The following is a 14220-nucleotide window of genomic DNA, read 5'->3' on the forward strand; positions in this document are numbered from 1 at the left end:
AATGTAAATCATCACTCGCCGGTCACGCACCGCTATTACACGTAACGATGTGTGGTCGGCGCCCGACAATTATAGGTTCAAGCCCATATCAACGATCAGCCGATGATCGTTGTCATCGGCTGATCGTTGTATTTATTACACGGAGCGATAATCCCGATTCAGCCGATTATCGTTCCGTGTAATAGTACTCTTAGTGTAGCATTGCTGTCTGTCTGGGTGACCAACCTAGGAGTATATAGGCACTAAAGAGAAAAAGAAGGCTGTCTCTCTATGCTACACAGACTATACTGTTTTAGCACCAAGATGACCATAAGAGAAGAATACAGCGTAACAAATAATTTTTGAGAGGAGGAAGAAGGGCAAAATACCAAGTTATATAGTAAGAAGATACAAACAAGCCGCGTCAAGTTAATGCATGTTCTTTTTATTCTATATATTTCAGTGTTACATTTGTGAAAGATAAAAAGTTGCTTTACATCTGAGAGGTATATGTGCTTGTCAATTGGAAGACATAACATTGTGCCCGCCACACGAGTAGATTATAAGGTGCGCGCAGATGCCAGCGGCTCACTGTAATAGACGCCAGACTCACACCTCCAAGATGGCGAGCGATTATAATGGTTCCTTTATAGTCGTTTCTCTAAAATGGCAAAGTTCCCGGATATCTATACATGTATAAATGTAATGTAATATACCTTTAGGATAGAAATCTTATATTATTCTCTTATATATGTCACTCTGGTCCAAGTCGTCTAACTCTAGATTTTTGGTACGGTGATTAGGATAGGATGGAAAGGTTTACTAGATTTTGGTATTAAAATGACTTAACGCATTGATGGCAGCCATTTTCTGGCCTCGACCCATATTCACACACATAAAATAATGCAGGTAAGATAAACTCCTGTACATTTCCTTGAAACCTGTAACATTACTATAGTGATGACATTTCTACTCATACTTCTTGTCCTGGGGGTATTGGTTCTCATTGAGGAGATCCAACTGGTTTATGAAAACTGGCAATGCTTCATGGGGAAGAATATGCAAATTAGCTCTCCTTGAGCAGTAAGAAAAAATGGTCTCTCTAGTGCCACCTACAGGTAGGTTCCCTGTATGTCAATTTTCAACCAATAAAACATGAATAAGGAAGAAGACAAACCAGAGACACAGATCTATAGATACCAGCTTTGTGGGTGTATTGGTTTTCACTGAGTAGATCCAGCTTGTGTATGGAGATTTACAGACAATGCTCCATAGATAAAAGCTTGCAGATACAGAGTTCTACATTCAGTATAGGCCCACTATACAGAGGTAAATAATAACATTCTATTAACTAATGGGAACTCATTACAATGAAAAATCTCATCCAATCTGTAGGCATCATGTTGTAGAGCTGGAGGAGCTAAGAAGATTGATATATAGTTTGAGGGAAAAGATTTATTATAACTAGTAATTTATACCTATAAACCTCTGTTCATTCCGCCCATGAAGATTCAGTAGGTGTGTCCTAATCAGAGAATCACTGATAGGACCGCCCACTGGACTCCTAAGCCTAGAATGACCAGAGGGTTAAATAAAAAAATGATTACTAATAGTAGTTAATCTTTTCTCAGATACATGTATATCAATCTGCACAGCTTTTCCAGCTCTTTAACTAGCTTCCACAGATTTTCAATGTGATGGGTTTCAGAAAAACGCAGCTTAGCCATAAAGATATCAAAATGGCCATCTCCATCTTTTTATGGGGGGAGGGGTCAGAAAAAAAAAGCACTGTGCTCACAATGGATAGTCTATATAGAACTGCTAGTCAGACAACACTAACCTTTATGATTATTCCATAATAAGAAAGTTTCTAACCTTCTCCTTATGGAGGTAAGATCCCACCTATGTATAAAGTGGTAAAGGTTTGGTAAAATGTGAATTATTGTTAGTAGAGTACTGCTTACTATAAAGCACTGATATTTACTGTTTTTTTTCACATCTCTATTTCTTATATAGTACCTTTTCTAAAGTGCATTTATATTGTATTCATCACCACATATAAAGTAAGCAGGGGAGGGGCTTATACTAAATCTGCCCCCAAGGACCTTTCTACAATGTACCAAATACTAATGAAGAAGCTGCTTCTGGAAAAGCACCCTTAGGCTTCTCTTACAAGATAGCTGTCGGGCAAATGCTGGTTAGGCGGATAGCTATCTTTCCTGATCTCCCCATACACATGAAAACGGGGTGCGTGTGTTCTCTAAGTGTAGAAGAGATGGTGGTTAATATCCCTGAGAACAAAATCATTCTCCTCATCTGCTGTCAGGAGAGTTGGGATGCCATTGCACATGGTGGATGGCCAACTGGTCATGCTGAAAATGGTAGTTTAGGATAATGGGTATAGACAGCCTTAGGGTCATTAGACGGGCCGATATTTCAAAGCAAGCGAGTGCGGACCTTTCAGGTTAGCGCTCGCTTATTCCTCATTCCCTACTCGCTGTTGGCGCTATTATGCGCACAGACAGCAAATGGGGAGGACTGGGGGGTGCAAGGAGTCTGCCCCGACCAACATTAGATTGTCCGGGTGGCCTAAAAGAGACAGTGGTGGTCCGCCACCACACCTATTACCCAGAGCGGCGTTTTTACGATTTTAGTTCAGGCTTTAAATCAACAATCAGCTGACATCATGCATGTCGACTGATCATTGATTTAAAGCATAACCTATTACACGAAATGATTACCATCCCAAACAGCTGGTAATCGACCGAGTACGGACGATAATCGCTTTGTGTAATAGTACCCTTAGTCTAAAGGCCAAACTACATACCCCAGCCATGAGGATCGGCGCTGGTTTACAGAGGGTATTACACAGCTCGATGATCGAGCGGCCAGGGCTGTATGAATAATTACTAGATTGTTAGTGATGCCCTTTAATCAGCAGTTGTCTGCACATTCCGTATTACACAGAGGGCTATGTGGCCGCCAGAAGATGATTTTTTGACAGCTCAGAATTGAGAGGTCAAATTCTATCTGGACAAACACAAAAATTCCTAGGGTGTCAAGGTGGGGGGGGGGGGGGGGGGGGAGCTAAAAGGGGGTCTTAAGGTGGCCATACCCTCAACCACTGTTCGGCCAACAATTATCTTCTCCTACCACACACAATTGTAGGGTATGGCCGAACATTCATGTTTCTTTTATCGGGAGGGAGGTGGTAAGCCACATCCAGACAGTTCTGGTGGCAGCTTATTTTTTCCAGAAAAGTAGAGTCAAGTGATTAAAATCCAAGGAGTCCGACCCTTCAGCCATAATAATAGTAATAATAATATTTATCTGTATAGCGCCAACAGATTCCGAAGCCATACACTTTGGACAGTCAGTCAAACCCACAAAAGTTGGCGGGTTAAGTTGACATCATTTTAAAGAGCATGGTCGCATTTACACCTTCTAGACTCTCAAAAGGTAATTTGGTGCGTAATTCTCCGATTCCTCAATTCAACTTAGAAAGGACATCATGCATATAAAAAAAAATACAGAAATGGAAAAAAAATATTATGGGAGTAGACCAACCTGACAAAGCAGTCTGGAGTTTATAGGATTAAAGTTCTCTTCAGAGAACAAAATGGCTGCCAACATTGACTTTGACCTTGTTAGTGTAGTTAGGATCAGGCTAGCACTTCTATTATAAGACACCCTGTAGTATTGTGTTTGTTAGAGTTATACAAACAGTGGTACTTAATCCTCTTATACGTTCAGTGCCTCATCTAAATCCCTCACATCTTATTTTGGCTACAATTGTAGGAGAATATCAATAGGCCATATTGATTGTGGTGAAACAACCAACAGCGAGGATGGGACAAGATGTTCTAGAGCGTAGCAGGGTGTAATACCTGGCGCCATATGGCAATTACTAGGACGATTACATGTGCAACCTCAGACACTTGGGGAACTGGGCTCCGAGGAGAATGTAAGTTGTGCAACACGGGCAAAAAGAAAATGGTAACGGATATGGATAGAGCCAAACTTTCTTCTTCGGGTGCGGTCATGGAGTCAATGGACTTAATACAATGGACCAAGCAGGAACATGATGAAAAGAAAATGACTCATTCCAGGACATCATACTTAATCCAAATGGGGTATTTTCCCAGTTTTAGAGCTGAAATCACTAGAATGAACACACCCAAGTGCATTTGACAGTAGATGGGTGTGAGCTCCCAAAGGATGCCGGGCTGTATGATGTACTATGACCCTGTATTACCATAATCACATATCGTTGGCCCTCTCCTGCATGTTTTCCATTCATTATTGCACTAAGAATCAATTAGGTGCGGTTCATGGGTCTGTTCTCTAATTATATACCATGGGTGTAATGTCATTACCAGCCACACTCTATTCCCCGGCCTACAATCAGTGGTGGTGGGTCGAGGTGGTGCGCTCTTGTTTTCAGACTCTCTGCCTCATTACGCAGGGCAGAATAATTCATTAGCAATTAATGGAATGTGCACAAAGCTGACATCGCTTATCTCCCATACCATTTGGGAACCAATTACTTTTCCTATATTATAACATCTCTGGCTGTCCCACTGCGATAGATACTCTCTAAGGCTGGGTTCACACTATGTATATTTGAGGCTGTATTTGGTCCTCATGTCAGGTCCTCATAGCAACCAAAACCAGGAGTGGATTGAAAACACAGAAAGGATCTGTTCACATAATGTTGTAGTTGAGTGGATGGCCACCATATAACAGTAAATAACGGCCATTATTTCAATATAACAGCCGTTGTTCTAAAATAACAGCACATATTTGCCATTAAATGGCGGCCATCCACTCAATTACAACATTATGTGAACAGATCCTTTCTGTGTTTTCAATCCACTCCTGGTTTTGGTTGCTATACAGCCTCAAATATACGTAGTGTGAACATAGCCTAAAGGCGACCAGGCACATCAGTCAGTAGTGGGAAGATGGTTAAACAACCATTAAATAAATGATCGCCAGGTGAATAGTACACATTTTAGCTTATATTGGCCATTATGGTTGTTCCCACTAGGCATATAGGATCCATGAAATCAGGGAAAGGACTGATAACCTTTTTAGGAACATTCTTTCCTGAATGAAAGACCTTTCGTACAACTATCGGCCACAAGTTTCCAGGACAGACAACTTTTTTCCATATGATGACACCAGTTGGCTCCCTGAAATCCAGCCAAGTTAGCCAACTTTTGGAAGGACTTGCTGACCATCTAATGTGCTTGGGGCATCCTGACTCTCCCCCGACCCGTGATCTGGGGTGAGAGAAAAATCTGCCCGATCTTCTTGTTTTCAGAAACATAAGCCATGACTAGAAATGTAATGTAATGGCTAACCTCCCCTCTCCCTATTCAGACCTATTCAGAAAGAGCTGAATGGTTATGGGTATGGGGACAGACAATGGGCGAGCACAGCATTCATATACATGTGTGAGCCAAGCCAAGCATATTGAAAGTGTATGGTACTTTAAAACAATTGGTTATTGTTAAATTCCATCTGACTGCTTAAGATCATACATTTTCATCAACATAAATGTGCATGGTCCCCAACTAGACGCCTGAAAGCCACAAGTAACTTGCAACCCCATGCTATGTGTTTGCAAATTTATGACTTCTTCGTCCCCCACATCTTCTTAATTTCTGAATGTATCACAAGACAAGTGATGAGCGAACTTGTTTTTCAGGAATCCCTAGGGCTGCATCTAATTTCTCCAGCCACCAAGAGTCAAATGCAGAGAGTCCAGGTTCGCTTATCACTACACAAAACCATTACTCTGATTGTGGCTCCAAAAGAACAAAAGGTTGGGGACACCACTTTATCACAACGCAGAGCGTTCTCGCCTTCTTGCCAGTCTCAAATAATACTTTTAAGCTTTAGGATGACATGTAAACAATGGGACAGACCATGACCCTACTATGACTTTGTGTTGTGGTGGCATTGAAATAAGGGGGTGGTGGCAAATTTGTGGCAGAAATTTCTGCCACTGAAACTTGCCCATGGATTTCTTAAAGTCCTGTCCCGATGGTTGGGACAATTTCGACAACAAATTTATTGCATGTAAAGGCTGGAGCTCTGTGATACCTTAACCTATGGGGTTGCTGACCCCTAACCTGCCAATGCAAACTGGTTACAGAGACTCTATAAAAAGGTTTGGAGTCCTACTGACTACACATTTTGTATCTCGGCCGTCCAAGCACCCCAGACTACATGGTCACATATATGGGATTGTTCAACATAATCTCTCCTAAGAAAACTAGCGATATATCTTGCTCTATAAGCATTAGTTCACAGTTTACTCATCAATCTCCTCTCAGTTTCCTCTCATCTTATCAGACAAAATAAAAACGATGCATAAAAAACGTCACTACAATTCTATCAATGTTTTAGTGCTTTGTGCGGCAAACTATAACTTTTGGTGATGCGTTAAATGTGTTAAAAGCCACATGCTTAAAATTAAAGGGGTTATCCAGTGCTACAAAAACATGGCCACTTTCCCCCTACTGTTGTCTCCAGTTTGGGTGGGGTTTTGAAACTCGGTTCCATTGAAGTAAATAGAGCTTAATTGCAAACCACACCTGAACTGGAGACAACAGTAGGGGGAAAAGTGGCCATGTTTTTGTAGCGCTGGATAACCCCTTTAAACTTTCTACAAAAACTGTTCTCGAAAATGTTATTGTATCTACAAACTAGACAACAAAAGGAACCACCTAAAGGTAGCCATATAGCTTCAGTCGTCAGTCATTTCTCCCGTCCTGTCTCCGTCCTCCCCAGGAACACACAGGAACGTTCAACTCGGCAAAGTGTTCCTGTGTTATCTACGGGGAGGGGTAAGCCGCCGCCGCAGGTGGACAGTCGAGAGAGTCCCATACACCTCACACCGACAGCCGAACCTGCAAGCATGGTGACCTTAGGCTTTCATCTGATAGGGTGTATGAGGACCTTATGTTCTCCATGAGAATGCACAACAACAGAAAGTTAGGTTAAGAAGATGGGTGATACCTATCTACTTTTACTACCAATTATCAAGTTCATTGCAATGTCTCTTAACCCATTATATTTGCAAAGCTAAAAAATATAAAATACAGATAAACAACGTGTACAATTAAGAAGTATTGACTACGTACATGTGACGAGATCTCGTCCAGTGTAATATGAAGACGTACTGACCATCTACATGTGAAGTGATCTCGTCCAGTGTAATATGAATTGAGCACCTAGATGAGTACAGATCTTTTCAGTGAGATGTAGTAAGACTTGCCCATGTAGAATAACCCCTAATCCAGCCTGGTGGAATGAAGTCAAGTAAGATGTAACCAAGCGGGACATGGTAAGACACTCTGGTCAAATACAATGACTTGTATGAGATCAAGTCTAATGAGGTATATTAGCAAAGCATACCAGGCAAAAATAAAAAAAAAGCTTCATACTTTGGCCCTTCACTTCCATTTTCCTTCTTTAAAGCTAGCACTGTAGAGGTCACAATGTTACATCTGCAGCCTTGATATCCACCATTCACTTGTCATGACTCTGCTTCCAATATGTTACCAATCTGCCACCTACAATGCGCCCATCTGTGTTCAGTATGTTGTATTACATGATATATTTAGCATACAATTCATTTTAGACCCTTAGTTTACTATGTCTTTCGTAGACACTGAAGTGAGCTAAATACATTACGTGTGGTGGTGTTTGCTCAACTACAGACACTTAGGCAGTTTTAGTATCTAAGAAGAACAATTGAGACCAAAGTCACCGGAGATCTCAAGGATCCCATGGACAGAACAAGCTCCATCTAGAAAGCCTCTACTACTGTGATGAGATGTTGATTCACAGGACCATCATCGAATCTTTGTTCATCATCGAACCCTTGTTCATCATAGAAAGAACAATTATCCAACAACTGGTGTCCAAGCCTAAAGAAAAACATGTGCTTTCAATGGAGAGGATGAATTAAGCAGCTTCCAGACTTATCGAGACACTCCCTAATGTTATGGACACCATTAGAGAGCTAAATGATCTTTCATTTGTCATCTATTCCACCTGACCCCCCAATATATATCTATGCTCAACTCAATGTATTTCAATGGGCAGAGGGGAACTTGCTGCTGGTAGATGCCTTTGGCATTGGCTTATCTCCTACTAGAACAAGGGATAAAACAGACACTTTGAAGAACAATATGTCTAGTGCTTGTTTTATCCCCAACTAGTCAGCTATTTCTCTGGGTATGGTAAAGTTCCAACCAATGTAGGCGCTGACCTTTAAGTTAATCACAAGTTTAACTAATATTGACCAAATGCACAAATTTCGGTGGGACTGGCCAACCATATAATATACAGTATATGGTGACCTCCCAACTCTCCACTGAAGGCAGACACTGGGAAAAGAGAGATCAGGCAGTGGAATTACAGTATTTCCCAATCCTTATTCTCGGCGGAGATGAGCCGCTATACAATTCTATTGGCTACTTTATCCGCTCTACCCACTAAGATCACATGAGCGAGCAAGAATATTGGGAGGATCGGGAGGGATAGCTGTGGGCCACACAACAGTTTGGCCAACTACTGAAATGTGTGGCCATCTCCCGATTCAGAATACGGCAGGTAGTGGGAATCGGGAGAGACAGCTGTGGGCTGAACAGTTACTTGATGGCGTCAAGAGAACCCATAATTACCAACCTAAAATACTGATCATATACACAAGTATAGTAAGTGACGTTCCTGCAAATTTCATTAATTCAAGTTATGCCGATGACGATTTTAACATTATAACATTTCATTTTTTATCAGAATATATGTAATCCTAAACCCTATGGAATACAAATCACAAATCATTAGTAAGTGTCATGAAGACTTCATTACGTCCTATGTAACTGTATCACGTGACACCAAGTTGTGTTTTACCGCAATCAATGACTATTGTGTAACGTCACACCAGTGCTGAATAATAACTACATTGTGATCTTTGTGTTTTTTCCTTTTAGTTATGTGATGTCAGGCTTAGTGTTGGAGTCTAGTGACATCACCGTCTTCTAGAGGTGACACTTGTGACATCAGTCTTCGTGTTTTAATGACACCGATCTGGATCATGTTTTGCAGGCTAACTGGATGAATCATTCACTTTTCATGCAGTGATTGTGATCATATGAGATTTTTTTTTTCTTTTTTTGTTGTAATCTAATGATTTTAAAAAATTGTTGGTACCACATTATTGTGCTATTTCTTGTCCCCCTTAGCAACGGTAAGACATGAATCCTGTAACTCTTCTACCTCGGAGAGTTGATAGTTCTGTGAATGTGTTAATTTTCCCAGCTGTCAGGGACGAGGGAGAGTTCAGGTGTTCATCTGTTCCTTGCTCTATGGTAGGTGACAAGGAAGGGGAGGGGGTCAGAGAGACTTTTCTTCGTTGTTCGGCGTTGAGGTTGACCGAATTTGGCTTACAATCCTTTGTTGTAGACCACCGTCCGCGAGGTGGTGTTCATCGCAATTTCTGGCTCCAGTCGTGAGGTCTCAATCTGTCAAAGAAGAAAATGAAGTCATAGTTAATTCATGAGTTGGTCCATTCTGCTTATTTGGAAGAAATCTATGCCAAGATTAGAATTCAAAGTGTAAATTTATTTCTTTAAAACTAGCTATTTACCAATTTCTTAAAAAAAAAAAATAGGTAGAGAAATATTTATAAAAAAACAGCAGAACAAACAACATAATATATGATGTACAACATCAGATTTTACAATATCGTAGTAATGTTGAGGTTAGGTCGAATCTAGAGGTCTGGTCCTACATAAGGGTATGTTCATACTACGTAACTCTGCTTGTCCCATTGATTCTATAGGATGTCTCATGCGGACGCTGCCATCCGCCCAAAGAATAGACATACATGGTGGAGTGTGGGTGAGACATTATACTGAATCAATGTGACAGGCGGAACCTCAAGCGGAGTCTATGGCGCTAACTCCGCTTGAAATTCCATGCTGATCCCTTAGGGTACGTGCACACTATGGAACAGGTGAGGAAATTCAAGTGGGATCCACAGTTCCACCTCTCCCTTTAATTCAATGATATTTGTCAAGTGCAATTGGCAATCCATGTCAATTCTTTGGGTGGATTGCTTATTGTGCTTGACAAATCCCACTGAATCAATGGGACAAGCGGAACTGCGGATTCTGCTTGAAATTCCTTGCCTATTCTGTTATGTGCACATACAGTACCCTTAAGGTGGTAGGAGTCTGGATTTTCAAAAATGGATGGCCTAGGCTTCAAAGTTAGATCAGTGAAGCTTTGGATTAAAGAGTGGTAGCCCAAGGGCCAAAGCCTCTTTAATCAGCTGATCAGCGTGATTGCCTAACAACCTTTGGACAACGTGAAGAAGATTGGAAGAAAGCAGCCATTTGTTTGTAAAACCACTGTAATGATCTATAGCAGGGGTCTGATAAGGAACCTACTCTCCCCTATAGCAGGGGTGTCAAACTCAAACACACAGTGGGCGAAAATTAAAAAATCGGACTATGTTGAGGGCCAACCTTGATATTTATTGAAGCATGTGCACTGTTCCTGGCACTGTCAGAGCGGCATGCGTCTCTTGGCATTGTGCACCAATGATATGAGATGATAAATTGCTATGGCATGACAAGGATAGAAAGGTAGAGGGCAGGGTGGAGGAAAGCGTCAGAGAGGCAAAGATTATAAGGGGCAGGGAGAAGGACGTGCTCCCATCGATGTGTCAGAGAGGCACATGGCATTCCCAGCACTGTCAGGGTACATTCACATGTCCGTATATTCTGTCTGCAATTGTAGACAGATTAGAGACCCATTCATATCTATAGACTCATACACACAACCGTAGATGTTATGGGTCTGTTCTGCAAAAAATACTGGCAGGCCCTATTACAGGGCACAGTTGTGCCAAGGATGACCTGTCACCTATAAATGGGTCTGTGAAATTGCGGAGGGCACTACGGATATGTGAATGTAGCCTTAGAGTCTCCTGACACTGTGCATGATCATGCTGACTAGAGAGAAGAAGAACTTCCACCAAGATCAGGAATGTAAAACTTTATAATTTTTTATTTAAAAATTCTTGGCACGCTATTGGTACAGCCTGCTGGCACACAAACTAAGCAAAAAATGGTGTCAGATAACATCCCGTCCTGTACATAAATAATGCTACCTACCAATAAACAATTGTTATGCTGAAACAAAGAGCCATAGTAAAAACAAAGATGCTTATGTGCATGAAAAGTGCAAGAGCTAGTGCAAAAAATATATTAAAAGAACCAGTGCTGAAAAGAAGGGTTTGAAGTGCAAGAGTGTAAGTGAATAAAATATGAATAATGAATAAACAATTAAAAAATAAAAATGAATATAACAATTGTCATAAATGTATGTGTATGAAGGAATATAATGTGTCATGTATGTGAAGAACTTAGTCGCATTAAAGGGATAGTTATTAAACCGGCAGACAAGGGTGGGGATGTGATAATTTTGTCAGTAGGGGCATATGAACGGGAGTTTTTTTTTTTATATTAGATTTTTATTACTTTCCACTCATATAAAAAATACTTATTACTATATAACACTATCCAACGTCGCAGAGCCAGGAGTTAAAAACATAGATTCCAAGTACCATTGTGACGAAGATCATTCTATCGCACAGTATAGATCTTATCCAATGGGATGGATCCCCCTCATCACCTCTTTCTAAAATTGGGACCATTTTTATTCATAACCTTACCACCTGTTAGCATCCAGCGTTCTCATATACCCAATAAATTTACTAACTAAGACCAATAAGTTCGATCCCCAGGACCCCGCCAACCCAACTGCATGCCCATCTGCCGTCCAGCTCCCGATCACCCCTCTCCTTCCTGCAATCCCGTTGGATTCTATAATCATTAAGTACATTTCTCTCTGTTATCCAATCCTGTTTCTAACTATAATCCAGCCTGCACCAACTTCCCATTCTTTCTTGCATGGGTTTCGAGGGATTTATGCCCCCAGGGCACGTATCCACCTCAAGAACACGGTGCCATTTTACACTCATTCTAGTGACATGAACTACATATATAAGTCGGTGACACTTTAACTGGAGTCTTCTGATTTTCCAGGCCCCCATGTTATAGGGGTACCCAGGTCCCAGTAATCTGGTTCCTCTTCTTTTCTTTTCTTAATACTAGGCTGACCACTTCTCTCAGTATATCTAATTTAACCAGGATTAACCAACCTGGGTGCCAGGAAAGCCTAATCCCCATAAAGGGGAGGGAGCCCTCGGGAGGCCACCGCGTCTCCAGATTCAAGGGACTCCAGCCCACCCAACAGAGACATGAGGACCGACCATCCGTCTTTTCCACCCATTTTATTCCCTGTTATCTACAACAAAGTATACAAATATTCTCCTAAGTACGGATGCTCGGGGAATCCACCCCATGGTCACAAATCCTTTATCCATAACCATGTTCCAACTCATCCTGACATTCATTATATTCCATCTTAATAATCCTATATCTCTTCCCTCCTAACCCCCCCCCCCCAGCCAGGTGGAGGGAAAGGGGGGAAAAAACTGTGAAAGAGAAATAATACTCAACAAATTATTCTCCAACCTTGTGCATCTGTTCATATTTTTTTTCCACATCTTACCCAGTTTTTAACACTTGGGGGTACAGGTGAGATCCAGAGTCCTATAATTAGCAGTCTGGCATCAAATAACCACCTAATGATCTTTCCCAGTATCCTGTTAGGAGCCTTTATATTTGTCGTATCCGCCAGCTCTTGTTTCTTTGGTAAGTCGAGTCCCGTCTGTAAAACAAACAGTACCCCCAAGCCCACATCTTGGGCATTCATCCGAAATCCTTAATTTTAAATAGGAAACTGGGAGTATAATACAATCTATGAATAATATTGAATTGTATAAATCGATGATTTCCTGACGTTGACGTCCCACTGGTCTTGGTGTAGCGACCCTATTTCTGCTTCCCATTTCTCCTTACTTTTCGGCTTTGGGTCCATTTTTATTTCATTCCATTTCCATCAGATACTTGAATATTATTGTTACCCCCTTTTTTAATGAGTAGCTTCTAAGCCCTTAAACTAGATTATCTGTTTTGGCAAATAACGGTCTATCCTTATTAATCATGGTGGTAAGTGCTTGGTAGAGATTATTATGGTTATAACATGGACAGTTCTCCAACCTAAGTTCACTTCTAATTTTGAGCCAACTTTTAACTTTTTCACCTTCTCTCACCTCCCCTATGTTTACAATACCCGCCTCTTGTAAACTTCCTCAGCTTTACCACCTCTCTGAGGCTATTACTCGGGGCAAAATCCAATACCCCTTTTAGGTGTCAAGATGCTTTCAGATTTTTCCATTATATAACTTGTGATTCAACCATGCTCCAACCCTCCCAGTGGGAGTCTTCTAAAGCCCCTACATCCAGTAGTTCAAAAATATCCTTTACTGCTCTTCCCCAATTTCAAATAATCTGTTTTTCTGCCATAGAGCTAACCAATAAGCTTGTGTAGCAAAAAAATATCTATAACTATCAAGGACACCCATTCCCGCTTTTGCCACCAATTGGCTTAAGCCTTCCAGCTTCATTCTTACTCTCTTGCGTCATCACATAAAGGAGTTAAAAATTCTCCTCTAATTCTCCTGAACCATTTTCCTTTCTATCCAAACATAGATAGAAACGGGAGGTCTTTAGACAGCTAAATGACAACAAATGTTACTAAAAACTGGATGGAAATCCAACTATACAATACCAGAGGCAACTGGAGACAATTTTGAATCATTAAAGGGGTACTCCAGGTAGTGGTTAAAAATAAATGAAACTTCTGCAGAACCATAACGCATTACTTACCTGTCTATCCCAGTTTTGAAACTACCAAAAATCCATTTGTTGGGGGGGGGGGGGGGGCGGTGTTGCTCTGTTTTGTGTTTCTGCTCTTTCTGGTTTGGCATTTCCCAGAATGCAATGCTTTCCCTCATGTGATCATCACAGCCCCCACCCATTACAATCAGTAACATTAGTGCAGCAGCTGCTTCTGGCTGGTTAGAGATGGTAGATCACTTAGAGGATTGGGTTATCCAGCCAAGCCTCATGTGACATCACACCCTGCCCCCTGTCTACATCATCAGCTAACACACACAATGTGAGACAGAGGCATGGAAGATTTGTCTCCTAAGGGGGGATAGCTGAAGGAGCAGGAGACAATGTG

At 41.2% G+C, this 14220-nt stretch overlaps 1 protein-coding gene across 2 annotated transcripts in view; it reads right to left on the reverse strand.

Moving 5' to 3' along the window:
• Window positions 1-6620: 6620 nt before the first annotated feature.
• Window positions 6621-14220, reverse strand: part of SFXN5 (sideroflexin 5) — a 165252-nt gene continuing 157652 nt past the window's right edge. For both annotated transcript variants that reach the window (XM_069976313.1, XM_069976312.1), the window contains one exon: window positions 6621-9521. In XM_069976313.1, coding sequence (XP_069832414.1) covers window positions 9444-9521 — 78 coding nt within the window. In that variant the 3' untranslated portion in view covers window positions 6621-9443. The remainder of the gene's footprint in view (window positions 9522-14220) is intronic.

This window comes from Dendropsophus ebraccatus, chromosome 7, assembly GCF_027789765.1.
Source record: "Dendropsophus ebraccatus isolate aDenEbr1 chromosome 7, aDenEbr1.pat, whole genome shotgun sequence".
NCBI lineage: Eukaryota > Metazoa > Chordata > Amphibia > Anura > Hylidae > Dendropsophus > Dendropsophus ebraccatus.